Raw genomic sequence first — 26,662 nt, 5'->3', positions numbered from 1 at the left:
GCAACGAACAGCCTACAGCAACCAAAAAGCACACTGATAATAGCATCAAAATAATGAGAAAAGAAATCATGATGCTACAGAGAAGAAAGCACGAATCAAATCGCATGCCAGCAGCGGGACGAAATGCAAACGCTTATGCGTACGTTAATCACGTAAAGCAAATTGATTTCTGATGCAAACGCCAGCAACATTGAATTGGAGATTCAACAAGGCGCCTCCTAAATATACACGAAATCAAATACGTGCAGTATACGAGAAATAACTAATATTCAATTCTAATGACAGATCCAGACAAACATTTTCTGCTCGGAGTGGAGTAATCAAATTAATATGGCAGATTTAAAGCGTGAATTTTGCGTTCCAATGACAGATTGCGAAAAACTGCAGAATAATGAATGAATGAAATTTTCAATTCAAAGTAAAGGAAGGCTCTGGGCCGCAGTTTGGGAATGAAAGGGGGGGGGGATTATTAGGTGCACAGCGTGAGCATATTAAGATAACACCAGTTCGAACTCGTCCGTTGCAGTACACGTTTGAACAGTTGCTATCACCTGAGTAGGTCGACCTCTTCTAGACCACTTCAAACAGGCCACTTGTACCAGTATAGGTCGATAGTTCTTTTCGAGGTTCATCATTATACTGTAGCATAACGCGTAAGCTTCTTATGTTGTAGCCAGGCAGGTGTTGGATGTGTGTTCGTCCTCTAAACAAAGCAGGGCATATCTAAATGAGGTGGTGTAAATCTGCTCAGCACAATTCTTGACAGTGGAGGCATCGAAGAGAAACGGTTCCATTTGCTTGTGTGGCTCCAAACCATTTGTCAAATAGATGAGGTGTATATGCTGCATTGGCCATAACGTTGTACAAAAATATCTCTCGTAGGCAAGTAAGTGCGCACCTGCTGCTCAACAGAGTGGCTAGTGTAGCTTATAAGAGCCTTTGTTTACTGTCAGTTTTCAATTTACGCGAATATAATTTATAAAGGCTCTGCTAAAAGAGCCTTTATTCATGATCTTTAGATAGAGATTGAGGAGGTCCGCCTGGTTTGGGGACGAACTGTGGTGTGGGTAATGAATGAATAGCCCAGCCCACCCACTTGCGCGGTGACCGCATGATTCGTACGAAGCGGTGGCTCAGCTCACAGCAACAGCAACTGTAGACGTTCTGGCCAATGACTTAAGAAAAAAGTTAGAGATTACAGGACTGCGGAATCAATGCAGAATACGGATTGCTTCGTGCAGCTTGGGAATGTTTGCTCCACCGAAACTGGTGGACTTGACCGAAAGTTCGCGTACCGGAAGTCCGCGTGAAGAATCTTCCGCGCATACGTTTCTACCCAACGCGACCGATGTTTTCAATTGCGCCCAGTCACAGAAAACGTGAAGAACACTTTACGCCTCTTGGCACATTTTTGCGCCCCATGCAGGTAAATTTCCGCATACCAAGTGCTCCTGTCGAGGATAACGCGTTCCGATTGCGCTTGAATCTACGATTTCCGTTCGCAATCCGGCCGCGTGCTCGCGATGTGCCATTACAATACAACAGAAAGTGTCCTAGCGATGAGTGGAAGTACGTCACTAGATGAACAAGTGACCAACAAACACGAAGAAGGACGCGGCATTGAAACGACTACAAATGGGTGTCTACAGAATCGATCTCGCTGTCAGATGTCTGCATTTCATTCTTTGCTGTTGAACTGTCAGAACAATTAGTTGCATAACCACATTGGCTCATCACTTCGAAGTGACCCTGTTTCTCGAGGAGGTAACGCTCCATCCAATCAACGTCGAAGTCCTCAAAAGTTCCGCCGTATTCCTTCGGTATAAGATCGCTAGGAATTACGCCGCACAGCTCAAACAATCCGCCCCTGACCAAATGCACCTGAAAAAAAAAGAAAAAAAAACAACATTGAAGACGCCCCAGCTTTCCCTTCAAGAGTAAAGCGTAATGACGTGACAAGCCCCTTTTGCATTGCTTTCTCGGTCGCTAGCCTAGCTTCGTTTTTCGTTGGACAACGTGCAGCAAAGTTTAAAACGTCTGTGCTCGTTAGATTGACCGTTTCAAGCTATCCTGTAGAATTCTACTCGGAGTACAGTCGCAACGGACTCATTGCGCCACTATTCTTCGCGAATTTGTGAAGTACACGTGGCAAGCCCGTAGGGTATACCATCTTTGTAAATAGTGGGCCCTTAAACGAACTACTCGTCGCGGAATTCACATAATTTGAGACCCAATACAATAGGGCACTTCCGCAATGCAATGTCAGATTATGTTAAGTAGACTCCTCGCACTACATGACATTCATTTTTTTTGCAAGCACTGGCGTGGTTCAAAACCCTGTCCCAGCAATTTTGAAGTACCAACAATAGCTTGGCTTTGCCTGCTTGCCAGGCCGAAGTACGAGGGTCGATAATCATCAGAAACAGAAGATATTTATAATTTATTTATTTGCATCTATTTCACATTTTTGCTCCTTCACGACGCTAAATTTTTGCTGAGGGTAGGGGGGCAAAATGAGGCATGGGGCAAAACGCGACATTTTGACTTTGCCGGCCTCTGTAGCTAATGCCACATCTACTTTTCTTTGTTTCGCTAGTCCAGCGCTACGTGCTGGCAGTTGTCGATCTTTTTATGTGTAAAAGTTTATCATTGCTCTACAGCGTTTGCGTGGGAAAAAATACGCGGCTGGGGTCCGAGTGTGTTTGTGACCTGTCAAAACGGGGCAAAATCTTGCTCGGCCAAACTTTTATATCCGTACATGAACGTACAGCGACGTTAGAACAATAACTTCCGTATTTATTTTATTACTTTATACTACTATCTACGTATCAACAAAAGTTTGGTTAATTAGGTGCACAGTGCCATAGCGGAACTTGAGGTTGAGCATGTGGGAGGGCTAAACGTGACAAAAAAGGCATCGAAATATCTTAGTGAGTGGCTCAATAAGTGAACCATTTACTCATGCTAATTGCATATCTTATTTTTGTTTGGAAGGGTTAGGACGCACAAGAAAATATTGCCACCAGCACGTAGTGTGTTGACAGCAAGAGCGGCTCTCAATCTGGAGAAAAAAAGAAGATCGCATGCTTCTTCTCTGCTCGAGAGCCAGCCACGACTGACGCATCGTCCTAGGGCTAGCTACCCGGTGGTTTAATAAATCCCCCAGTACTTGTGACTCATCGTGACAAACTGGTGGAGGTGCTGGGTAGTCTCACGGATGCTGCAGACCCTTCTAGGAAGCCGTGATACGAGTCCAGTGCCAGTCAATACTCCCGTGCATCGTACCAGCCACCGAATCAGGGGATTACCTCTGGAAGCCGACGATACTGCTCCCACCACGTCGACAAATATGACCAGCGTTTCGGTGCAAACCTCGGCAACCGGCACGGGAAGCTAGACGTCAAACCGCTATACGTTGGAAAGCCCACACGCACCGGCGACATTCCATGGCACGGAGCACGAGGACGTTGAGGACTGGTTGGCAGACTTCGAGCGCGTAGCTACCTTGAATCAGTGGGACGACGCGGCGAAACTGGGTCGTGTCTTTTTCTATCTCGAAGAGGGGGCACGTACGTGGAACCCAAAACCGAGAGGAGCAGCAGACGACGTGGCCCGAATTCTCTCGTAGACTTCTGCAGACCTATGCCAGTGCTGATCGCCAAGAACGAGCTGAACGAGCTATTCTGGCCCGCGTCCAGTTGCCAAACGAAAATTTGACCACGTACGTCGAAGACATCACGCGCCTCTTCCGACGGGCCGATTCAAGAATGATGGTGGACAAGAAGTTGCGTCACTTGATGCGCGGTGTCAAAGACCAGCTTTTTGCCGGCCTCGTGCGAAGCCCTCCGAAGACGGTCGCGGAGTTCTTGTCCGAGGCCGTGACAATAGAAAAACGCTGCAGCAGAGATACAACCAATACGGCAGGCAAGTCAGTGGTATGCCTACTGCCGACATTTTTACCGCCACTAGAACCAGCAACGACTGTCTACGTGAACTCATCCGTGATATAGTAAGTGAAGTGTTACAAAAGGCTGGTGTAATACCTCATCCCACGGTTAGCTCTATTGCAACTGTGATCAAGGATGAGCTGCACCAGGCCCTCCGGGACACCTTGCCTCCTGATACAGCTGTGCCAGCTCCTGCTGATTACCGTCGTGAGACAACCTATGCGGCAGCCTTGAAACGCCCTGCTGCATCGCCGCCATTATTCGTCCATCCTGTTCCTGCTGTTTCACTACAGTCAGCGCTGCACATACCGTACTACGAAGGCACGTACACGCCACCACCGTTTGCCTTTGTCCCTGGCGCTTCTGTCGCCCATCGTTCAGTGCAACCAGTACATCGACGATAGGCGCACGTCTCCTCGGAAGTCTGATGTTTGGCGCACACCTGATCGCCGGCGTCTGTGCTTTTACTGCGGGTAAGCTGATCACTTGTACCGCCAGTGCCCATATCGCCGTCTTGAGCTTTGCGGCTTCTCTGTGTACTCACCGCCACCCCGTTACGGCCAGAGACCGCGCGAAATCAAAATCTACCTCTCCCAGCAGCATGCACCACCGTCTGCCGGGCGCCAGTCGCGCTTGCCGTCACCGAGGCGATTTTCATCAACGCCCCAGCGGTAATCTACCACACGGTCTCCCAGCGCCCGCCGGGAAAACTGGCCCATGTGACCTCTGGGGACGGGGTCGCTGATCGTCGAAGCGCTGAAGACCTCCTATTGACGCAGAACCGTACAGAAACCGGTCCGACATCACATACTGCGGCAAATGATGGCCGACTTTAACTCGACATAGCAGTGGCAATTGATGGTTGTGCAGTTAATGCGTTATTGGACACCGGCGCAGACTATTCCATGCTGAGCGGGAAACTGACAACGCAGCTGAAGAAAGTCATCACGCCGTGGCATAACTCGCAGATTTGGACAGCTGGTGGCCACGTCGTTACTCCACTGGGTGCCTGCACAACTAGAGTACAGATTCAAGGGTATACGTTCGTAGCAAGCTGCCTTGTTCTACGCGAATGTTCCCCTGACGTCATTCTGAGAGTTGACTTTCTACAGGAAAATGTAGCTATCATTGATCTGCAAGAGCGCCGCGTCACGTTCTCAGCCCAGCGAGCAATCAACGTGCAGGATGGTGGAAGGCGTGTCGACGTACTCCGTATTTCTGAACAGAGCGTGACGCTTCCTCCACGAGCAAGTGTTCTAGTCGACGTAACATGCTGTGGTTTGGGCGATGGCGATGTGGCGGCTGAGACAAATTTAGAACACCTCCTTCAGCAAGGCATTTGTGTAGCTAGAAGTGTAATACACCTTCGTGATGGCCGATCTGAATTGCTCGTAACCAACTTTAGCAACGAGCATCGACATCTTTTCCGTGACACTTCGATAGCGTTTGCCCACGAAGTAGCAAACGTCACCAACTGTCTCACGTCGGAACTGGTGGATACCGCCGACACGTCAATGCGTAATATTGACATCAATCCTGATCTCTCCACCGATAACCAGACTGCGCTACGAGCGCTCTTGTTCGAGTTCAGGTCTTGCTTCGCAAGTTGCTCAAAAATCCGCCAGACGTCCATCACTCAACGCAGGATGATCACGTACGAGGACGCACGCCGATAAACCAGAGCCGCTACCGCGTGTCGGCCAAAGAACGTGAAGCGATACGTACGCAAGTTAGCGAGAAGCTTGACGATGGCGTTATTGAACCATCTAACAGCCCGTGGTCATCTCCAGTCGTACTTGTCAAAAAGAAGAACGGGTCGCTACGCTTCTGCGTCGACTACCGAAAGCTTAACATCGTGACGAAAAAGGATGTGTATCTGCTGCCGCGTATCGACGATTCGCTGGATAGACTTCGTCGTGCCCATTATTTAACTTCACTCGATCTCAAAAGCGGGTATTGGCAAATTGAGGTAGATCAGCGAGACCGTGAGAAAACAGCCTGCGTTACTCCAGACGGCCTATACCAATTTTGAGTGCTCCTTTTTGGCTTGTGTTCAGCGCCGGCAACTTTCCAGCGAATGATGGACACTGTCCTCACAGGGCTCAAGTGGCAGACTTGTCTTGTCTACCTTGATGATGTGGTGATCTCCTCTACCACGCTCGAGCAGCACCTTCATCGCCTGCGCAGCGTGCTGGAGGCTATCCGATCGGCGGACCTCACTCTAAAGCCACAGAAGTGCCACTTCGGCTACAAAGAACTAAAATTTCTTGGACATGTAGTTAGTGCCGAAGGAATCCGGCCCAATCCGGACAAACTTGCCGCTGTTGCCGAATTACCATCTCCTGTCGATAAGAAAGCCGTCCGGTGCTTCCTTGGTTTGTGCGCCTACTCATTCATGGCTTTTCACGGATAGCAGAACCTCTGACTCGTCTCACAAGGGACGACACGCCGTTTATCTGGGAAAACGAGCAACAAGCAGCTTTTGATGAGCTGCGACAGCGCATGCAATCAGCACCCGTTCTCGCTCATTTCGACGATGATGCTGACACGGAGGTCCATTCCGACGCTAGTAACATTGGGCTCGGTGCAGTGCTCGTTCAGCGTCAAGAGGACATCGGAAGAGTGATTGCCTACGCCAGCCACTCTCTATCCCGTGCCAAGGCGAATTATTCCACTACGGAGAAAGAGTGCCTCGCAGTCGTGTGGGCAATCACCAAGTTTCGCCCGTACCTTCACGGTCATCCCTTCAAGATAGTGACGGACCATCACGCGCTCTGTTGGTTGGTAAGCCAGCGTGACCCTTCAGGACGGCTAGCACGGTTGAGCTTGCGGCTGCAGGAATTTGATGTCACCATCTTTCTTAAGTCCGGTCGTAAGCATGAAGACGCTGACACACTGTCACGCGCACCCGTTCATGTCGTCAGCGAGGAAGCAGAGGAAGACGAAGGCTTCCTGGGCGCCGTTAGCGCATTAGACTTGAGCAAACGGCAGCGAGATGATGCAGAGATTCGTCCAATCATTGATCATTTAGAGGGCCAGGGCGCAATCATACCACGTCATTTATCCCGCTCGTTGACGTCGTTCTGCCTGCGAGACGGTGTTTTGTACAAGAAGAACGCTCGTTCGAACAACCGTGCTTACCTCCTAGTGGTTCCTCGAGACATGTGAGACGACGTCCTCTTCGCTTGCCATGACAAACCCACATCCGATCATCTGGGCTACTCAAGGACACTTGCCAGAGTGAGTGAGAGGTACTATTGGCCAGGACTTTCAGCAAGCGTCAAGAAGTACGTCACGAGCTGTCGGGATAGTCAGCGCCGAAAGCAACCATCTGTTAAGCCAGCTGGTTTGCTTCAGCCCATTGAAGCACCCGGCACGCCGTTCGACCAAGTCGGCATGGACATTCTCGGGCCATTCCCCCTATCTGCGGACAGCAACAAATGGGTGATCATTGCGACTGACTATTTGACACGCTACGCTGAGACTCAGGCGATCCCACGAGCCACGGCTTCTGAGGTAGCACAATTTTTCATGCGCCACATCGTGTTACGACACGGTGCTCCTTCCAGTATAATAACGAACAGAGGGACGGCATTCACGGCGCAGCTTACGGACGAAGTTTTCAAACTGAGCAACACCAGACACCGAAGGGCAACTGCGTACCACCCGCAAACCAACGGACTTGCCGAACGACTGAATAAGACCCTCGCAGACATGATCTCAATGTACATCGACGTACAGCACAAAACATGGGACCGGATCTTACCTTACGTGACCTTCACGCATAATAATGCCGTGCAAGAGACCACGCGATTCACGCCATTTCGACTTCTCTACGACCGCGAAGTGCAGGCCATGCTAGACTCTATGCGACCGTGTCAAGACGAAGACGAGTTGGCAACTGACGCCGAAAAATTCGCAGAGCGTGCTGAGGAAGCCGGCAGCTCGCGCGACTGCACATCGGCCAGCAACAGCAGGCAGACGCACGAGGCTATAACACCCGCCACAGAGAAGTGTTTTACAGCCCCGGAGATCAAGTTTGGGTGTGGAAGCCCGTCTGCCGCCGTGCCTTAGTGAAAAGTTACTGAGCTGGCAGTTTGGCCCATATAAAGTGTTACACCGCGTCAGTGACGTGAACTACGAAGTGGTTCCGGACACAACATCGCAGGCACGGAGCTGGACATGACCGAGGCCGGACGTCGTTCATGTGTTGCGCATGAAACCATTTATTGCGCGTCGTTCGTAACTTTTTCCTTGCCGTACACTGTTCTTTGTGTTATTTATTTATTTTTGTGAACTTGCTTCTTCACTCCCTGATTTTTTTTATATTGGCACGCTCGTTAATTTCTACTTTTACTTTATCCGAATTCCCAATTTCTTTTTTTTTCACGTGCCTATGTCGTAACATCGGGGTGTTGCTATGTACTTTTCTTTCCTCTTTTTTGTACTTGTTTTTTTTCTCTTTTCAGAAGGGGGGATAATGCCACCAGCACGCAGGGGGTTGACAGCAAGAGCAGCTTTCAATCTGGAGAAAAAAAAAAGTCGCGTGCTTCTTCTCTGCTCGAGAGCCAGCCACGACTGACGCATCATCCTAGTGCTAGCTACCCGGTGGTTTAATAAATCCTCCAGTACTTGTGACTCATCGTGACAATATCATATAGAGCTCCATGCTTGGAAAACGGCATCAAAACGCTGCTAAAACTCCCTCCATTGGTGCTATATCAACGCTATTTCGCGTTTCAAGTATGCCTTAAAAGAGTATGCTCGCAAAGTATGTGTTAAAAAAGCGAAGTATTTTGGTGGTCGGTGCGATAGTTTACAAATCATATGTGCAAGTATTACATAAGTCTCAAACATTTACTTTCGCGTTAGTAACTACTAGCTTTATTTACCTGGCTTTGGCTGGCAAAGCGCAGCAGTCAAAGTTTTTGCGCAAAGATTTAACTTTGTCTCTTTGTACTTCTGTGTATTTACTAGTGAAGTCTCACCTGTGGAGGTCAACAAACAGAATGTCGAGGTGTTGGTAAGTATTAACAGTGATGACTCCACGATTCCTGTCACAGGTCTTCAAAATTTGGCCGCAAACACTGGTGTGCGCGTTTGTGTAACGAAGATGTTATCTGACTCACTTTCATCTGTCTTACGGAGTATGTCATCAAACGTAAGATCATCGAGGTACGTAAAATTGAAGACAAAGTCATATATTTGCTTTGTTGTACGTTTTTAATGTACCCATCATGCCCCTTTCCAGCCTCGTATATTGCAATGTCACTTCTGTGACCTTTATCTATGTGACCTTTTTCCCGTGTCACCTTTATCTAACTAAAGGTCACACGTGACTTTCAGCTGATCATGCAGGAGGGCTAACCCTTACACCGACTCAAATCTGCACATTTCGTACAACAGTGGCATTTTACTGACATTTCCGTGCAAGAAGGAACACACCTTCGGGCAATGCAGCATACAATAGCGGAAATAGCACGCGGTGCCGTGATCCACTTACACGTTCTTTCAGTTTTTCCGATAAAAATGGCTTTATGAGCAAGTTGAATATTCCTTCAAATACAGCTGGAGTGTTCACTATGTACAATGCCTTAACGCGCACTGGGTAAGCGTCCTGAAAAAGAAGAGAATGCGACCGAACATTGATACTTGAGTACACCTTTTAGCCACTTTGCGTGATAAAAACAAGGACGAAGCGATGAGTAAAACAAACGAGGGCAATCTAACAAGTTTATTTTTTAGAAAAACACCTGCTGAAGTAGCCAACGTTATCTGCGTGATCTTGTAAAAAAAACACACAACGTTCGCATATAGCAGTCATGTGTGATTACAGTGCATCAGATCAGCGCGTTCACAGTAACAGACTACAGTCAAACCCACGTATGAAATCACATAAGAAACACGCTATGAAAGCAAAAAAAAAATTGTCATGAAACGTGCGAGAAAAGGAGTGATATTTCCTAGACAGAAAAGCTAAGAAAGGAGGGTTGAGGCACTTTTCTTGTAGTTTTTTTTTCTCCAATGAGCCACAATTTCACTCGTTCTTTGGTTACGGTGTTTGAACGAAATGCGGAATTAAACACCGGAATGAAACAGCGACAGAAATTGTAGAAGCCCATTCTATTGAAACTAGAAGAAAAGTGCGTCAGCTACCTTTTCACATTGATTTATTAGAAAAAGACATTTCACTCTTTTATTCACACGTTTCATGAAATTTTTTTTCTTTCCTAGTTGTTTACTAGACGTTCATTGGACTGTATATATAGTCTGGTACTGTGAATACGCTAATATGAGGCACATTAATCACAAGTAAGTGCTATTCGCACAAGTAATGTTTTCTTGACGTGATCGTGCAGATCATGTTGGTTGCTTAAACCGATGTTTCTTTTTTTTTCAACATCAACCAGGGAATAAAAATTTCCGGAACCCTCCACCACGGCGTCCACCATATCGATGCCAGCATTAACCTTAGTAACCATTATAGTGATAAAATGCTTGACTTACGCTGCTCTATTTGTTGTTTGCTGTAATGCCGTCGTCTTAAAATGGTGCAAGAAGAGGGGCAAAATATTCACGGCTTGCTGAGGGAGAACTACATGGTTGTAAGATGAATAGGGAGTTCTAAATATTGAATTTCCGTTTGTATTCTCCTATATTGTGAGTCGTATCATTTAAAGAATCTCGGGCGCGTTTATAGGAGCTGCATAGCACTTAACAAAATGCTTATAGAAAAAACTCACAGTTCTGGGAGAAGACCGAATCAATAAATGCGATAGTAACACAGCAGGTTGCTATACAAATTAAGGCTAGAAGATTTAGAAACCATACGAAATGTAGTGAAATGGTCAATTGTGCTTGAATTGGTAGTAATGCAGCAAACCACAATATCTAAAGAGGTGTTGCGGATAGTTGACTGCTTGACGTCCGACAGGAGGGAAAGTGAAAACTCGGCATCGAGAAGCGCAAGAAACCACTTGATTTCACGTCGAAGTACATTATTGTTGAAGTCTCCAGTGACCATCACATTCGGATCCTGTAGGCACACCACACGAAAGTAATGCAGCCAGAAGTTCATGACGTCAGTCGAGCAAGGTTCCTGATGATATGTACACTATTGCGACGACGAATCCATGAGATGTTTCAACGGCGCAAGCGCCAGCACAATGCATCTAGGGCAGGACTTGACTTTGTAGAAATTGATAGTGGTGTGCGCATTTTGTAGGAAACGAAATTCAGACACGACAGGACCAGAAACTTACCAAATAGTCCTGGACTTGATGCGAGCAATTTTTCCTGCTGCTTCAGAGGGAAAGTGGAGCCAGAGGCATTTCTAAATGCCCTTTTCATCCAACTGCATGTGCCTCAGTGAACCCAACCCTCCAATCATCAGGACATCCGACACGCCAGTATTTAGAAGGAGCACGTATGTCTTGTCCAAACAAAGCACTTGCTTTTTTCAAGAATGTGTTTATTGACAGTAAGCCAGTGGTAAAGGGTGAATATACATAGCTCGCTGTTCGTGAACGGGACAGTATGTGAAGTATTGATCAATAGTCAGCTAAGAGCTGACGGTACCTATTTGAATTTTGTGGGTGTATTTTGTGACGCACTTGTATTTTGACCAATATGTAAATATGTGAAATACGAACAGTCTTGATATGCAAGGCAATAAAGAAAAAATGAGATGCGTGGACTAGTTGGTTAGTGTAGCACGCTGACGAGCGAGTGGTGGTTGGTTCGAGTCCTTAAAAGGTGCCTTGAAATTTTTTGTTCCCATTCATTTTCTTTGTGCATTTGATACATATACGTACAAATATCCGGGACATGACGGCAACAGCGACGGCAAAAATTGCCGAGTATCCATATATTTCCTATCGTATGTATTCGAACAACCAAACTGAACGGAAGTGCAGCTTCAGTAGTCTTGAGATTGACTGCTGAAAAATGGGAGCACGACAAAAAGAAGTTGTTAACCTATACCCAATCATTGCTGGAACATTTTCTTTTGGTGCTTGGTCTTTTTCTGTATTTTGCTTGTGTGAGTTGGTTGGATAGAAAATACTAATAACAATATCTGGGTGTTTATGTCTCTAAAGCGCGATATGTATAGAGACTTGGTAGCTATGAATTCCGGCAGTTTCAGACATCTGGTGTTCTTGGCGTTGTGCTCTGACATCGCGCAGGGGACCAGCCTCTGCCATTTTACTTTTCCCAAATGCGATCGCCGACGGCGGGGTCGAACCTACGACCTTCGAGTCACAAGCTGAGCACCGTAACCCCTGATCTACGGCGGTGGATTCGAAAGAAATGCCTTCACTATTGACCTTGAAGATGACTTCAATCTCCGAGGAACTGTTAAGCTTCAAGGGCTAGGCTGAATACACCACTGTGGATTCCGTGTAACTCGTTCGAGCAGAGACGGACAAAACGTTTGTGCGTGTGTTTCAAAGATAGTACTGAAATATAACTTTTACATGCGCATTAAACCACGGATAAACATCAAAACTGAACAGGAAAGCAAGACTATAGAAAAGGCTACATCAACCTCACCGACTCGAATATTCCGAATCGGCCAGGCAAAAACGTTAAATTTATAACTCAACCGCACCGGAAAAACGTTGCGAAAAAATGCAGCGATACCAGCAGCAACTGTAGCGATGCATACAAGAATGCGTTAAGTACTAAACGCAAATAAAAACTTGGACCATCCTCACCTAAAGACAGTCATGTGTAGATGCGAAGAAGCGGGTGCTAACACTTACACTGGTGGCAGCGTTGACGCGGGCGATCATCAAGAAAAAGCCAAGTAAAGACGTCCTTGACTGAATTCTGAACACGTGATTCAGTGTCGAGAAACACGGGGTGGCCAGTGAACAGTTGTGCAGTGCAAGCAGCTAGTTTTTACCACCAGATGCTGCCTGCGTCGGGCTTGCGAGAGGAGAGACGTACGGGGGGGGGGGGCGACAGTTCTGCGGGTATCTTTCTGGACCGGCACCAGACACGAGCATGCGGCACAAGACGTGAGATGCCAGCATGCGCAGTGGGGGTGTACGGAGGGACAGCGTTACACAGACTAGTAAGTGAGCGGCTTCGCATACGAAAATGTGGTAGATAGCGTCGGTCTGTCGGTCATGCTTTGAACTATTGCGTTCTCCAGACTCATTTACAACACAGTATTTCTTTCATAATAGAACGGTAGCGCTCTCGCATACAGAATATGGAAGAAAGGATCATGAAAACACAGCTGCCGCCCCGCCGCGGAAGTCTAGTGGCTAAGGTACTCGGCTGCTGACCCGCAGGTCACGGGATCGAATCCCGGCTGCGGCGGCTGCATTTCCGATGGAGGCGGAAATGTTGTAAGCCCGTGTGCTCAGATTTGGGTGCACGTTAAAGAACCCCAGGTGGTCTAAATTTCTAGAGCCCTCCACTACGGCGTCTCTCATAATCATAGCGTGGTTTTGGGACGTTAAACCGCACAAATCAACACAGCTGCCGAGTAACAGGGGCTGCAATATTAGGTCGCGAGTGACAGGACACATCAATGGGCACCAGAGCCTATGCGCACCATGTTAACCGACGGAAATGTGAACCAGAATGAGACAACGCTTCTGCTCTCAAAAGACACAGGAGCAGTAATCAGTGAATTGAACGAAACGTTGATTGATATGTGGGGTTTAACGTCCCGAAGCCACCATATGATTATGAGAGACGCCGTATTGGAGGGCTCCGGAAATTTTGACCACCTGGAGTTCTTTAACGCACACCAAAGTCTGAGCACATGGGCCTACAACATTTCCGCCTCCATCGGAAATGCAGCCGCCGCAGCCAGGACTTTAGCCCGCGACGTGCAGGTCAGCAGCCGAGTACCTTAGCCACTAGACCACCGTGGCGGGGCTTGAACGAATCGTACTGTACTGCTACAAACTGGTACATGCATCAATAGAACATCGGTGACGTGCTTGGACTGCGAGTTCGAATCTTTCGATAAGAACACGCGAACCGCTATTAGCTATTGTCAAGATGTTTGATGGCCTTCTCTCAGTTCACTGTTGAGGAAAGTTGATCGATCATTCGCCTTTCAATATATTTATATGAGAATTCAAACACAGCTTCAGTCAGGAGTACAGTGTAGGATTTTCGTAGTACTTGTTGACCGTGTACGAGTGTGACCGAACTGCAGTTCTAATACATGATAGAAGCTCATTTGTAGTTAAGGTATCCACTACGTCAATAAACCTACCTGAGCGATCGCGATGGCCACCCTAAAGAACCGCGGGGTCATATGGATAATGTGGTGCATTCCTAATCCGGCAAGGTCATCGACAGCCACAATTCCTCGTATCTGCGTCTCCTCCTCAAGAAGAACGCACTCCACTGCCATGAGCATGCTCTTCGTCAACTCATTTAAAGAGCAAATACTGCTGTTCCAAGCTCCTGCGAAGGCAACCACAGGAGCACCAAGTGTTTGTAGTCAATATTACTGTACATTCCTATTGAAGGGATGCGTGCAAAGCAAAGTAGAAGCGAAAAGACGCAGTTTCCCATGGCCGTTATATTTCGTAATATGGGCATGATGATTGTACATTCTTTTGAATGATCAAGCAGTAACGAACAGATTATCATTTGTCCTGCTGAATCTTGTTTCGGTCAATGTACGTTGCGGCACGATTCACTATCAAGGTCGCCTCTCTAAGTTAACAGAGGTGGTTGCGAGAGTAAGATGAAAATGACTATCTGGACGTGAAAGCGAAAATTTTGGCGCGTACGTCATAAAATCCTTTCCTACATCCCCGGGTGGGACATGCATGGGCCTCAGAATGTGTGAATGAGCCACATGTAATACAAAGTTTACATCTACCCATAAGCGGCAATAGACATTTGTAACTTAAACGGGTGCGCGTCAAGAAAATGTGGCATCAGCCGTGAGTACTCCCCAACGTACGCAATGAATAGAAATCAGGATATCAGACGGATCCAAACCGGCAGGCGTTCTTAGTGGCAATCAATTATTATTTAAGACAGCCAAGCCAGGTCTCTAATGTTTTTCTTTTTTGAAGACTCAAATGAGCAAGAAATTGCCGGTGCAACTAATGTGAGTTGTGTTTGCAGTGCTGCCTTTAAAACTTTGCGGCAAGGAAATAAAGATTCCTTATGTACACCTAATGCTGCGATGCAGGCGTCATGTCGGCTAAATACCAATATCGGTTGTCGTATGTGTTGGCTGCGCTTTGATAACCGTCGAATAAACATTGCATATGCGCTTCTATGACTCAACAAGCTATGATCAGGCACTCCTCGACACCGGAGAAACCACTCCGGCGAATGACGTATACGATGTTCACAGCATCGCACCAGCGTGCGCTTCGTTTCAATAAAGATGGCAGTTCTTCTGGACACTATGTCAGACCATAAGGCACCCCTGAAACATCGCTGTATTCGGCATGGCTGGCAAGGCTGACTGCAACGCATAAAACCGATCCACAATGCATGGCATCTGACAAATCCTACTTTATTATTTTGTCTACAGGTTAACATGGTTCGCTAACATTGACAAAAGAAGGCGCATATCACACACAACCTTCTCGTCTTTCTTTACACCATGCTTCACCGATTGCACGTGTCCCTGCGCTAGAGCTATAATGAACTGAACCAATATAGCTACAGCTTTTGTCCGCTGCTGTTGTCTTCTTCTTTTTTTCGATGCTTCACCGACTCTAAAATCTTAACAGATATTGTAATCATCACTCTTCGTACTCTTCACGTAGATTTCGGCAGCGCCCGACACAAGCAGTGGCAGCAAAATGAAAAGAAAGTAACAGCTAGCCCCGTGGCCCCGCATCCTGCGCCCGTTCCGGCACAAACATGCCGTTAGTTCTCCATCACCACCGCCAGAGGTGCCACAGGTCCAAACTCGCCCCGCGCCTGGTGCCTATGTTATAGACGGTTTCAAGATTGCAAGCGTTGTGCCCCCCACCCCTCCCAAAAAAAAGAAAAAAACATGTGGTCACCTCATTTACCAGCTCCTAACGTCGAAACTGAAAGGACGTTTTCACGGTTTTTCAAGGGTAAGGAAAGTCTCTTATTAGTTTTTCAGATAACAGAACGTACGTAATGTTCAAGGCAATCTCTTCTAGTTTTTATGTAGCTCAAAACAATATTTGTTTGAATACATTTTGCCAAATGACGGAAGAAAAGGGTAGAATAGAAACGGGCTATTTTCTAACGCTCTTTTCGACCACCTCTGCTATTCAGGAACATCGGTGGACAAAACCGGTACTCATGAAGAGTCTGTGCTTATAAACAGTGAAATGGTCTATACAAGGCTACTACATGGGCTAATAGCGCGCGTGATTGGTCTAGCGGCTAGGACTTAGATAGTGGGTTCAAATCCCGCCTCCTAAAGTATTTCCTTCTTGGCGAAAACTTTTCTCTTTGTCTTCATTTATATTGGTCTTGCCGCCTTTTATTTCGTTCTGTGTCTGTCCCTCTCTCTGAATTCGCACTTTTATCCATCAGGATTACTACAGGCAACGCCATATCTGTGAGTAGTCGGAGTTCTTAAGTTCTGTGGCAAATACCTGTTAGCGCTATTCATTCTTACATCATTCCCGAAACAGGGGTATCACACAAAAAGGGGGATTACAAAAAATGAAACATTGCAAGGGAAAAACAATTGGCCCCGTATCTGCATTTAATCTGCAGATGTCATCGAAAGATGATAGTCTTGTGGGTGGACCGAGTGAACAAACATTTATTTGATTTTCTGCTCAAGAAAATCGGTGAATTGTATTCTGGAGGCGCTGCATTAGAGAACCTTGAGCGTGCAGCCTAGGCGAACGACGCATCAACACGTCACACGTGAGACATGACCGCCATCTGGCAGTTTTTTTCAAAAACAAAGCGCATGGCCCTGAGACGGGTGTGAGCGCCCGCCTGAGAGGTGATAAGGTGTAGAACGCAAGGCGACGGGTAGGTGCCACCACCGTCTCGTTTTAGCAAAGCGTTGGGAAAACTCGCCTTTCCGTGCAAGCGTTGGATGGTCAGCGCAGCGTGATAAACGCTACGGTCCTTGAAATTATTTATGTATGCCTTTTCTAGAAAAAAGCGCACATGCAGAAAATATACGTGTTGTTATGGTGCCCCAGACACGCGCAATAATTGCTTTTTAATCGACAATTGCACAAGTATGAACGCTGAATGTTGAGCAACATAGGTGGGCGCGGCGGATGGGGTCGGTCGTCTCAAGTACCCGATACTGTTAAATGTGGACAAACAGACAAATGTACAGACAAACAGACACACCGAAGTTTTTGCGTCGAAGGTCCCCAAGAAAGATTATCGTCTTTAATAAACGCGGAAACTGTTTCCCTTAAAGCAGAGCAGCAGGTGATGGTAGTGATGTCACAGATAACGAAAGTTCTACGGCTTGGTAGATATTACAGTTCTATGGCTTGGTTCTACGACTTGGTCGGCTTTAGTTCTAGAAAATGTAAGTAGATTCCATGGCGACCATATCTTCTTCTCGACTTAGGTATCTGACAGTGGTGCTTGTACATGGGCGTTCGTGCGCCCTGGTCTACTTAAAGGATTAGCTCCGTGTTTTCTCGCGTTGCAAATGGGAATCTCAGAGGCCACGTAGAAAGACGCGCGTGCTTTCGATCTGTTCCTGCAGGTGTCGCAAAGATCCCAAAAACTCCCAGGTGAGGCGAACGTTTGCTAAATAAACTAAATCTTTTAAGTTAAATATGGTGACAGTTAATTTGTCCTTACCGCGCTAGGCTTACGTTCCTATTATATGTATCTATACCATGCGTATAGATTTAGTATCTGTATTATTTTAGGTAACCCTATGCGCGTGGGCTGCCGGCGCTTCTTGAAGTCGTAGTCCATCATGGTGTCGGCTGTTATCGCCCGCCACGGTAATGCGAGCGGAAAAGCAGAAAGCTTGTTCGCCCATGAAAGCTCGAAAGAACGCACGCTCGCCCTTCAAATAAGACGCCACCTAGGTTTTTTTTTTCCGAAGGGCGAACAAGACGGCGCTTTGACTCAGGAAAAGCTGTGTTTTTGCGAGGGGCGCAGAATATTCTCTGTAGCAATCCGCCTTGTTCACGACACATACACCTTTCCCCTGGTGGAGTAGTCACAAAACATCTGATCTCGGAGGCTCTCCTTCCAGCGACAGCGGTTGTGCCGGCCCAAGTTCAATCCTACTAGAGTGTACTAGAGGCATGGTTCTGGTACACTCTAAACTCTATCGAAACGGCAGATGGCAGCACAGGAAAATAAAAGAGGCGGATGAGATGGCGTTGCACTTTCACCGCTATTGAAGTGGCCCTGGGAGAATAAACACCAGTGCTTCGCACCTACGTTGGTTCGTGTTGATGTTGCTGCTTTTCTGAACCAAATTTTCTCAATATTCAGAAAACTGGAAGTAACTGCTTGTCTAGAAGTAGTTGTACGAGAAACAAGTAGGTCGCTTGTAGCTTGTGTTATTAGGTAAGGTCTCACCATATCTTGCCAGTCCTACGATCCTTCCTTGAGAGTCTCGATCTTTGGACAACAGGAACAACTTATGCTCCCGTGTTATTGTCTGGTAATCCACAGCTGATGGTAAAAAGTTATCGTAGTACTCGGGATGGGTGCTGCGAAGGCGAAAAAAATTTTTCAGAGACTTCACGGCATCGTCGACTCGGTACTTTCGGGCTCGCAAGAACATAAGAAGAACGTAATCGGGTGGAGGTCTCAGGTCGGTTTCTTCTGAAATAAAGAAGAGAACTACGATATTTCAAGAACGCTGGGTTGGCGGTAGCTTGAAAATTACACGGTTGTAAGCACGTTATACTTGACAAGCTCATATTGAAGGGGCTTCCTTTTCGAATGAAAGGCCACCCTGCTGTCGTTATTCACATCACATTAGCAGATGCAAAACACTCAGTCATCTCATCGCAGTCGAAAAAAAATTTCTTGAAAGCCTTTGAACACCAGCCAATTGTATTTCATGACAACAGTTTGCTTCATAATATATGAACAGCAAAAAATCAATGACCACTTTAGCTTTTTCGACATTGATTTACTGTCAATTCGCAATTGATTCATTGTTAATTCACCATTGATGCACATTTACCCTGATAACCCTTGTGCTTAATAGCTACTTCACCTTAATACACATTCCATTATTTTCACTTCATCTTGACTCAGATATAATTGATCACTTCTACTCAACTTTAATTCTCATCCGTGATATGTGGACATCCACCGCACGCTGCATTCGGTAAGTTGGTGTTCATGACGCCGAAATCCACGTCTTTCAATTTATCAGACATGCACAGCTTTACTGAAATCATTTAACGTACTGCGCAGTAGTCGCCCTTTTTGAGTATTCTTGTGCGTCGCATTCCTAGTCTCTAACAGAATATATTTGCTTTCTGACAGTAACTACGCAAATAAAGTAATGTGTCTCTTTTGTGTGCGTGGCTATAAATATGTTCTTTTTCTCCTCCCTACTGCTGACTTTGGGGAGAAGACGGAAGGATTCTCTTGATTCTGTCTGTAGTTTGCACCGAGGTTTAACCAATTGTTGTCTTCATGTGGTGCCATCGGTAACGTTGATAAAGCAACGTACCTTGAAGTAGTTTTCTAAACTTGTCGATGCTTTCTTTAATTACTTCGAGAGTCTCTCCGAGTTCTTTCCTGGCCACAACTTCAAGATCTTCCTTCATGATGTGGTCCTGGGGGTAGGCGGGGCAAGAAAGGGTTCACTGTACAAAGAAAAAAAACGTGGCTGATCCCTCTTTATAGGAGGTGGTATAGAATTAAAGAGAAATGTCTCTTCACCGAGGCACTATCGTTTATTGTGCAATGTTTTGAAGGCAAAAGAATGAATGCTACAGCAACAAAGTGCAAAGTCACACAAAGAACGACTGGCTGCTCGAAACTTGCAGCTTGCCCCTCAAGCAGAAAACACGCTCGGAGTAAGCATACACAGGCCGAGCTCGAAATAAGAACCATCACAGCTCGACACCTGAAGAGTGCTGTTCAAAAAAAAAGTTTGCCCCGTATCTGCATGTTTCACTGCAAATGTCTTCGAAATACGATAGTCTTGCGTCTGAAAAGAGTGAACAAAACGTTTACTTGGTGTTATGGGAGAGGCAATCGGTGAATTGTATTCTGGAGGCGCTGCGTTTTAGTGTCTGGATCCGCGTAGCGAAGGCGAACGAGCGCTTCGGGGCACGTTAGACACAAGTGCTATCTGGCAGTTATCTTCGAATACGAAGGAAGGCGTGTGCGTCTGTCCCGGAGGCGATTAGATGTAGAACGCAAAGAAAGGGACGGGCAGGTGCCACCACCGTGTCGTCTTAGTAATGCGTTGAAACACTTGCCTTTTTGGAGCATAGCGTTGCATTGTCAGCGCAGCGTTATAAACCCTACCATCCTTAGATATGTCTTCCACATACAGAATATTGACACACACACAAAAAGACACACGTAAAGAATATTCGCGTGTTGTTATGAAGTCTGAGGTATATGCAACAATTGCTTTTTAATTGAAAATCACACAAGTATGAATGCTTAGACTTGAACAACATTGGTGGGGGCTGCGGGTGGGGTAGCCGTTTGAGATATCGTTCGGAGCCGTTGGGGGTATCAGTATGGCAGAAAAAGAGACAAAAATACAGACAGACAGACAGACAGACAGACAGACAGACAGACCAAAATTTTTCCGTCTTAGTACCCCAAGAAAGACTATCGTCTTTAGAAGGAAGACGCACGAAACGAACACACAAGTAAATACAAGACAAGCGCGAACAACAGTCACAATCCTTACTTTTGGTGTGCGAGTAGCGTGTGCCTTTCGTAAACGCGGCCGCGGCAGTGAGCGGAGTGAACTTCTTGCCTTCGTCCTCTCCTGAATCACAAGCCTGATAAGCGCGTGCGCAGGAGAGACCATGGTCCGTGGAGGCTGCACTCATCGAAACGCGACAGGCATGGGAAAAGGAGGCGGGAACTTAGCACGCTCAACGCGAGCTCGTCGTGCCAGGGCGCTACTGGTGATAAAAACGCACTGAATTGGCGAAGCTCTGAAGACCACCTAACGGTATAGGGAACCGAAGCTCAAGTTTGCGGAGCGACGACGACGCCGCGCCTGGCCCTGCAGGCGAGTTCTGGAAAACTTGAGGAGAGGCACGGGAGAGGTCGCAGTGGAGTCACTGTGTTTCACCGAAACAGAAGCGTGTGCAACACGCACGCAACGCGTTCTGCAGTAAGTGCGGGAAACTCAGGCCGTCAGCTTGACACGCTAAAACAAGACGCTCGCTCTGCGAAGTTGCCTTGCCGCGATGGAAGAAGCGGCCCCACGGAAGCGTCGGCGAGGTCCTGTTGCGCCTGCGAGTCCACACCGAACGTCAATGCCTCTGCAAAGGTAATCTGTATCAAGGCCAGCGGTCGAACCCGCCTGACGCGATCAAGTCAACGACGTCATAAAGTGGCGGCGCCGGTCTGTCACACAATGCACAGCGAGCTCCCTCAGCCCACGAGCCCGTTGAAGCAATCGGCGCCTTCCATTCTGACGAGTCTTACGCAATGCCTGGCGGTGTCACTCGTTCTTTGGTGGAACCACGCGCAGCGGCTCCCGATTTGATGAGCACGACGCGGCCCAGCGGCAAGCCCCATTGGAGGATTCTGACATCACGGCCATCGGCGCTTCTGGTTGGCCGTTGGTGACTCAAAAGATCCACCCGGTGCCTATGAAAAAGGCCCTGCGGTGCGTCGCCGGCAGTAGACCTATGCGTCAGTGAAGCCTCTCGATGCTTCGAGCCCTTTCGCTGTAGGCGCGGCCAGTGGCCTTGGCAGCGGCGAGTTTCGTGGCGCCCATCGTAACCTCGTCGGTGGTGCGCTTCGTAACAGCGTGCGAGAGAAGACATCTCGGCTCTACGAGTCCCTAAACTGTCGGCCCCAGTGCCCAATTTGTAACACCTCTATTTCTATGCTGTGGATAAAAACTTGCCTTAACTCACCGTCGTCTCGTCCGCTCGTCTATCATCTCTGCGCAGAAGCAGTCACGAGCTGATAAACCTACGCTACCAAACAGCTGGTGACCTTGGCGGCGGAGTTCGGAGCAGTGGCGCCTTCGGGACCGTGTAGGCGTCTCGCCTTCGTAACAGTGGTTGGCAGCTGCGGGAACGGCCGGCGTCAGCGACATCGATGCGATGAGTGCCTGATGTTTTCCCCTCAGTTTACCAGACTACTCTAGCACAGGTTATATCAGTTTATAGAAGGTCTGTGTGAAGCATTGGTGAGTGAACTTTGATCGTTTCAAGCAAAGTCGAAGCGCTTTGAAACCTAAGTTAATGCAGAGGGTGTATACACGGCAGTGTTAAAAAATGCTTGCGCGTCTTGCTAGTAGACTTATAGTGGGTACGGCAAGAAGATTTTTAACTGGGGCAAACTGCAAGAGGCTAGTGTGAATGATGGAGAACCTTAAAGTGAAGGAACTCATCGAAATTTGTGAGGAACTTGGCCTTATTTTGAACCGTGTGAAACGAAAGCAAGCGATACTTGAGATCATGAGGGATGCAGGAGGGACGACTGAGGAAGTCGATGAGGCCTGGGTGGATATCAAAGCACGCCGCGAGGAGGCTGAAAGGCGAGAAGTTCGCGTACGCGAAGAAGCTGAAAGGCGTCGCGAACGTGAAGAAGCTGAAAGGCGCGAACGTCACGAGCTTGAAGAGGCCGAGAAACAGGAGCGCCTTGAGTTGAAACGAATAGAATTGGTAATGTTACAGTGTTCGCAGGCGCCTAGCGTAGCTTCTACGACAGTACAGGTCAGTGGTTTTAGAATTCGGGACCAACTGTCATCGTTCGTAGTAGGCGAGGACATGGCGAAGTATCTCGTCAAGTTTGAACACGTCTGTGAGCGAAATACCTTGGAGCGGCCTCTTTGGGCGCGGAACCTGTTAGCTCTTCTTCCCGGCGAAGTGTCCGACGTGATAACGTGCTTGTCGAGGGAAGCGTTTGAGAGCTATGAAGAGGTTAAAGAAGTGCTCTTGAGATGTTATCACCCGAGGCTTTCAGGCAAAGGTTCCGGTATGCTAAAAAGAGGAACGAGTCACACGTTGACTTCGCGTTTTGTCTTAAAGCCAATTTAATTGAATGTCTCAAGCGCGAAGGTGTTTATGACGGTCGCGATAAAGTGGTAGAATGCATTGCATTGGAGCAATTTTACCGCTTGAGTTTGCGTACCGAAACTACGGTTTGGTTAGTATGTGCGTCGCAGTGAAAGGCTGCTAAAATTACGACCATCCGATGCGTTTTAGCGTGCACTGACATCACGCAATACACGGGTAACCAGCATTTTGCCGCCATCGAATGCGACCGCCGCAGCCAGGATCGAAACCGCGGTATTCGGGCAACCAACCGTGCACCATAACCGCTAGAGCATCGCAGCGGACGGTGGTGTGTTTAGAAAAAAAATTAACGATTTTGAGTACTTGGTACTCTACTATGAGTACGTTGTAAAGATGAGCGACTGTTCATAGTAAATTAATGCGATCCATGCACGCCGGCGATTGTATTCACCATATCTGGGCTATCGAACGGCGGAAGGGTTGGTTGCATTATTTTTAAAATGTTCTTATCAAAACGAGAACAAGGTGACTAACATTTTTATGCATTGTTGACATCTTTGTAAATAACTGTGCATCAAGTAGCAAAATGTGTAACTACCTGCCCGAGTGCTTGGCAGACACAGCTGCTGTTGCAGCACCTTTCACTGTGCCCTCTTCTACTCTAATTGCAGATTGCACGAAGAAACATGTTTAGCAAAATCAACTTTCTGATCGATCGAAAAGGTAGTCAAGATAAGAATCTTCTCCGTAAAAGGGGATCACTCAGTAAATAACGAATAGCATTAGCGTACATGACAGATTAGGTTTCATTAAGCTCGACGTTGTTTACTTGCTTGCTGCCGGCCTAATGCCCATGTAATTGGCTGCACTTTTGTGAAGTTTAGAAGAGCATGAGGTTTAAACGGCACACCTCTATTGCCCGTGTTAGCAGCACCTCGCCTCGCTATGGCGAAATGTGCTACACCGAGAGGATTTGAAGTCTTTCGCCACCGCCACTCTTCATCAAAAACCATTGCAGCCCACACTCGTGCATCCATTACGTGTTCTCGCGATCGCGTGATGATGGCTTGTCTCAATGGCACAGGAAAAAAGGAAATCGCCCCAAGTCTTCATTAAGCTCAAATCGAAGTGAGGAAAGCTCTATGACTCCCCGCACGCGTCAATTAGCCAGTTGCTAGACATGCAGTTAGCGTCATGCAGATTTAAGGCCGAGAAATCTGGTTGGGTAGACGGCTGTTTGCAATCTTACCTGCTCGCTGCTGTGATACTTTCAAGTAACACCACCAAGGAAAAATCAGGACCTTTTTGCGGTGGTCTTCTCGAACAAAAAAATGCACATTGGAAAAGGAGTCGACATCCAGAAAGGGGATCGTGTTCACTGTCGCAGTGATTGCGGAACACATGCGTCACCCCTTCTTTCCTTTTATCCGACATTAAAAGCTGGTGCGAGTACGCGCTGCCTAACAAGGCCATTTTCTCTCTGTATCACGTAACATACTATTGTAAAAGAAAAGAAAATCTTCTAATTAAGGAGAGTTGTCAGTCATGTATAAGGCGCAAGTGATTGGCGGACGTCGTGGTGTTTTTAATTTCAACCCGACATTGAATAATATATGACCTTCCTCTTATCATGCTGAAGGCTCCACATGGCTCATTTTAATTGGGAGAGTTGTCAGTCACGTATAATGCGCAGCTGATTGGTGAAGGTCGAGCTGTTTTGAATTTTAACCCGACATTGAATAAGTTATGACCTTCCCCTTGTCATAGCGGAGACCCCAGATATCTTATAAAACGCCAAGAGGAGCTTCTGTGACAGTACACAACAGTCCACAAGCCACGTAATCTCAAATGTCAATATCAGGTCACGAATCGCTAAAAATTTAATGCTGTCAACACCTCACCCGGATGTTACGTCATGTGAAGGCCCCACCTTCGATTGACGAGAGTCAAGCAAAGTAAAAAGCCAGTGATTTGCCGAAAGCTACTAGGTGATCAGGGTCGGGGGCAGGATGACAATCAGAAGCAAAAGTTGGTTTCCATATACGAGGCGTATATGTGAATGCACAAGAACCACGCCCTGATTTTATAAACAGCTTTTCTTCTTTCGAAGATTATTTGCCACCAGTGCAATACATAGTGGTGAGCTGATGACCTCGAGTGCGTCAGTCTTCTCGACAACTACATTTTAAGGGGAGGGGGGTTAAAACGGAAAAAAATATTGGGTAATACATTTTCATGTCGAGAAGCCAGGTAGCTAAGATTACTCTGGAGTATTTATGCAAAACGTGGATTACGAGGAAATGTTTGCATGGTGTCTAACCAGCCAGCTGCGAACCAACTCTTCGTAGTCGTTGACGATCATCCAAATACTTCGTCTATCAAAGCCCATAAACTATCTGTGAAATATGACTTTCCGTGGATAGGAAAACATTTCTTTAGGAGTGGCTGACAGCTACTTGGCCGAGGTTGTAAATAAATAAATCAGGTAGAAACAAGTGAAACGTCAAAATAAGGCAGGTTTTTACTCACGATTTCCGCTTGTCTCGTTGCTATCGTTGCCGGTTCTACGGATCGTTGCCAGGCTGACGGCTACTATAGTGTTCAGAAATCTCCAGTTCTGTCATAAAAACGATGACAGCGAGCTCTGCTAGAGTCAAACACGTGCAAGACGTGTATGATTTGGGTTTACGAACTGCTGATTGATGATTGATATGTAGGGTTTAACGTCCCAAAACCACCATATGATTATGAGAGACGTCGTAGTGGAGGGCCCCGCAAAATTCGACCGCCTGAGGTTCTTTAATGTGCACCCGAATCTGAGCACATGAGCCTACAACACGAACCGCAAGAATGAAAAAGTGTTGGTAAAGGTAATAAAAGGTGTTTTCGTTACTTCAAGCTTGCACATCCTGATAACAGCACTGGCATCAGTATATGCGGTATTTCCACTACTTCTTTTTTCTGCCCTAATGCAGCTAAGAAAATTGAGACTGGTCGTTTTTCTCCTCCTCTACATTCCAAGAAAAAAAAATAGAGACCTTTGACCGTTTTTGAGAGTCCTCCTTTGCCACCTATATTGCTCTCTTAAAATACGCACTTCAATTTTCTTTAGGGATCAATATATTGTTTCTTCCAAGAGTCGCGTGTCACCCTAATAGATCGGCATACGTGGCAAGTCAGCACTATACCCAAAAAGTGTCACACATACTCTGTTTTCTTCTTTTTTTTGTTTCTGTAGGGCTGAAGAACCTTCAGGGCGAGGCCTGTCTATTCGTATGGCGCGCGTGTGCAAGGCTATATAGTCGATGCATATATGAGACACACACAAAAAAAAGGTTTACCAATAAACCAATATGAATCCCGATTGCGACGGAACAATGTAAAACACCTGTAACTGCAAATTCTTCCTATTAGTTGACGATTCCAACGTAGACCTTATAAACTTGCGACTTATCTTTGTCATCAACTCTTTTTGTCCCTTTATGTCACTCTATGTCATTCTTATTATGATACGTGGTGACGCTCAGGTAACATACGTGAGACAAAAAAGAATGGTTTAACAATACACTGATATCAATCATAATTGTC

General features: G+C 46.8%; 1 protein-coding gene across 1 annotated transcript; it reads right to left on the bottom strand.

Annotated features, from left to right (window-relative positions):
• On the bottom strand, positions 1 to 24,449 carry LOC142786476 (alpha-tocopherol transfer protein-like). Its single transcript, XM_075884186.1, has 6 exons — positions 24,324 to 24,449; positions 19,573 to 19,708; positions 18,459 to 18,707; positions 14,191 to 14,384; positions 9,451 to 9,564; positions 1 to 1,881 (listed from the first exon to the last, which is right to left on the bottom strand). Exons 2-6 carry the CDS (start codon positions 19,667 to 19,669, stop codon positions 1,630 to 1,632), a joined length of 906 nt encoding a protein of 301 aa, XP_075740301.1. The 5' UTR covers positions 19,670 to 19,708; positions 24,324 to 24,449; the 3' UTR covers positions 1 to 1,629.
• Positions 24,450 to 26,662: the final 2,213 nt, after the last annotated feature.

This window comes from Rhipicephalus microplus, chromosome 2 (genome assembly GCF_043290135.1).
Source record: "Rhipicephalus microplus isolate Deutch F79 chromosome 2, USDA_Rmic, whole genome shotgun sequence".
In the NCBI taxonomy this organism is placed as follows: Eukaryota; Metazoa; Arthropoda; class Arachnida; order Ixodida; family Ixodidae; genus Rhipicephalus; species Rhipicephalus microplus.
Note: the sequence above shows the minus strand (reverse complement) of the source record. Positions and strands in the feature narration are given on the sequence as shown.

Bases quoted from the DNA above. Each gene is read 5' to 3' on its own strand.
- LOC142786476 (XM_075884186.1), bottom strand. From the start codon at position 19,669: ATGAAGGAAGATCTTGAAGTTGTGGCCAGGAAAGAACTCGGAGAGACT. The intron at 18,708-19,572 runs GTACGTTGCTTT...TCTTTATTTCAG, and splicing joins GTTTAGAAAACTACTTCAAG to AAGAAACCGACCTGAGACCT. The intron at 9,565-14,190 runs GTAGGTTTATTG...CTTCTTTTTCAG, and splicing joins TGGCCATCGCGATCGCTCAG to GACGCTTACCCAGTGCGCGT.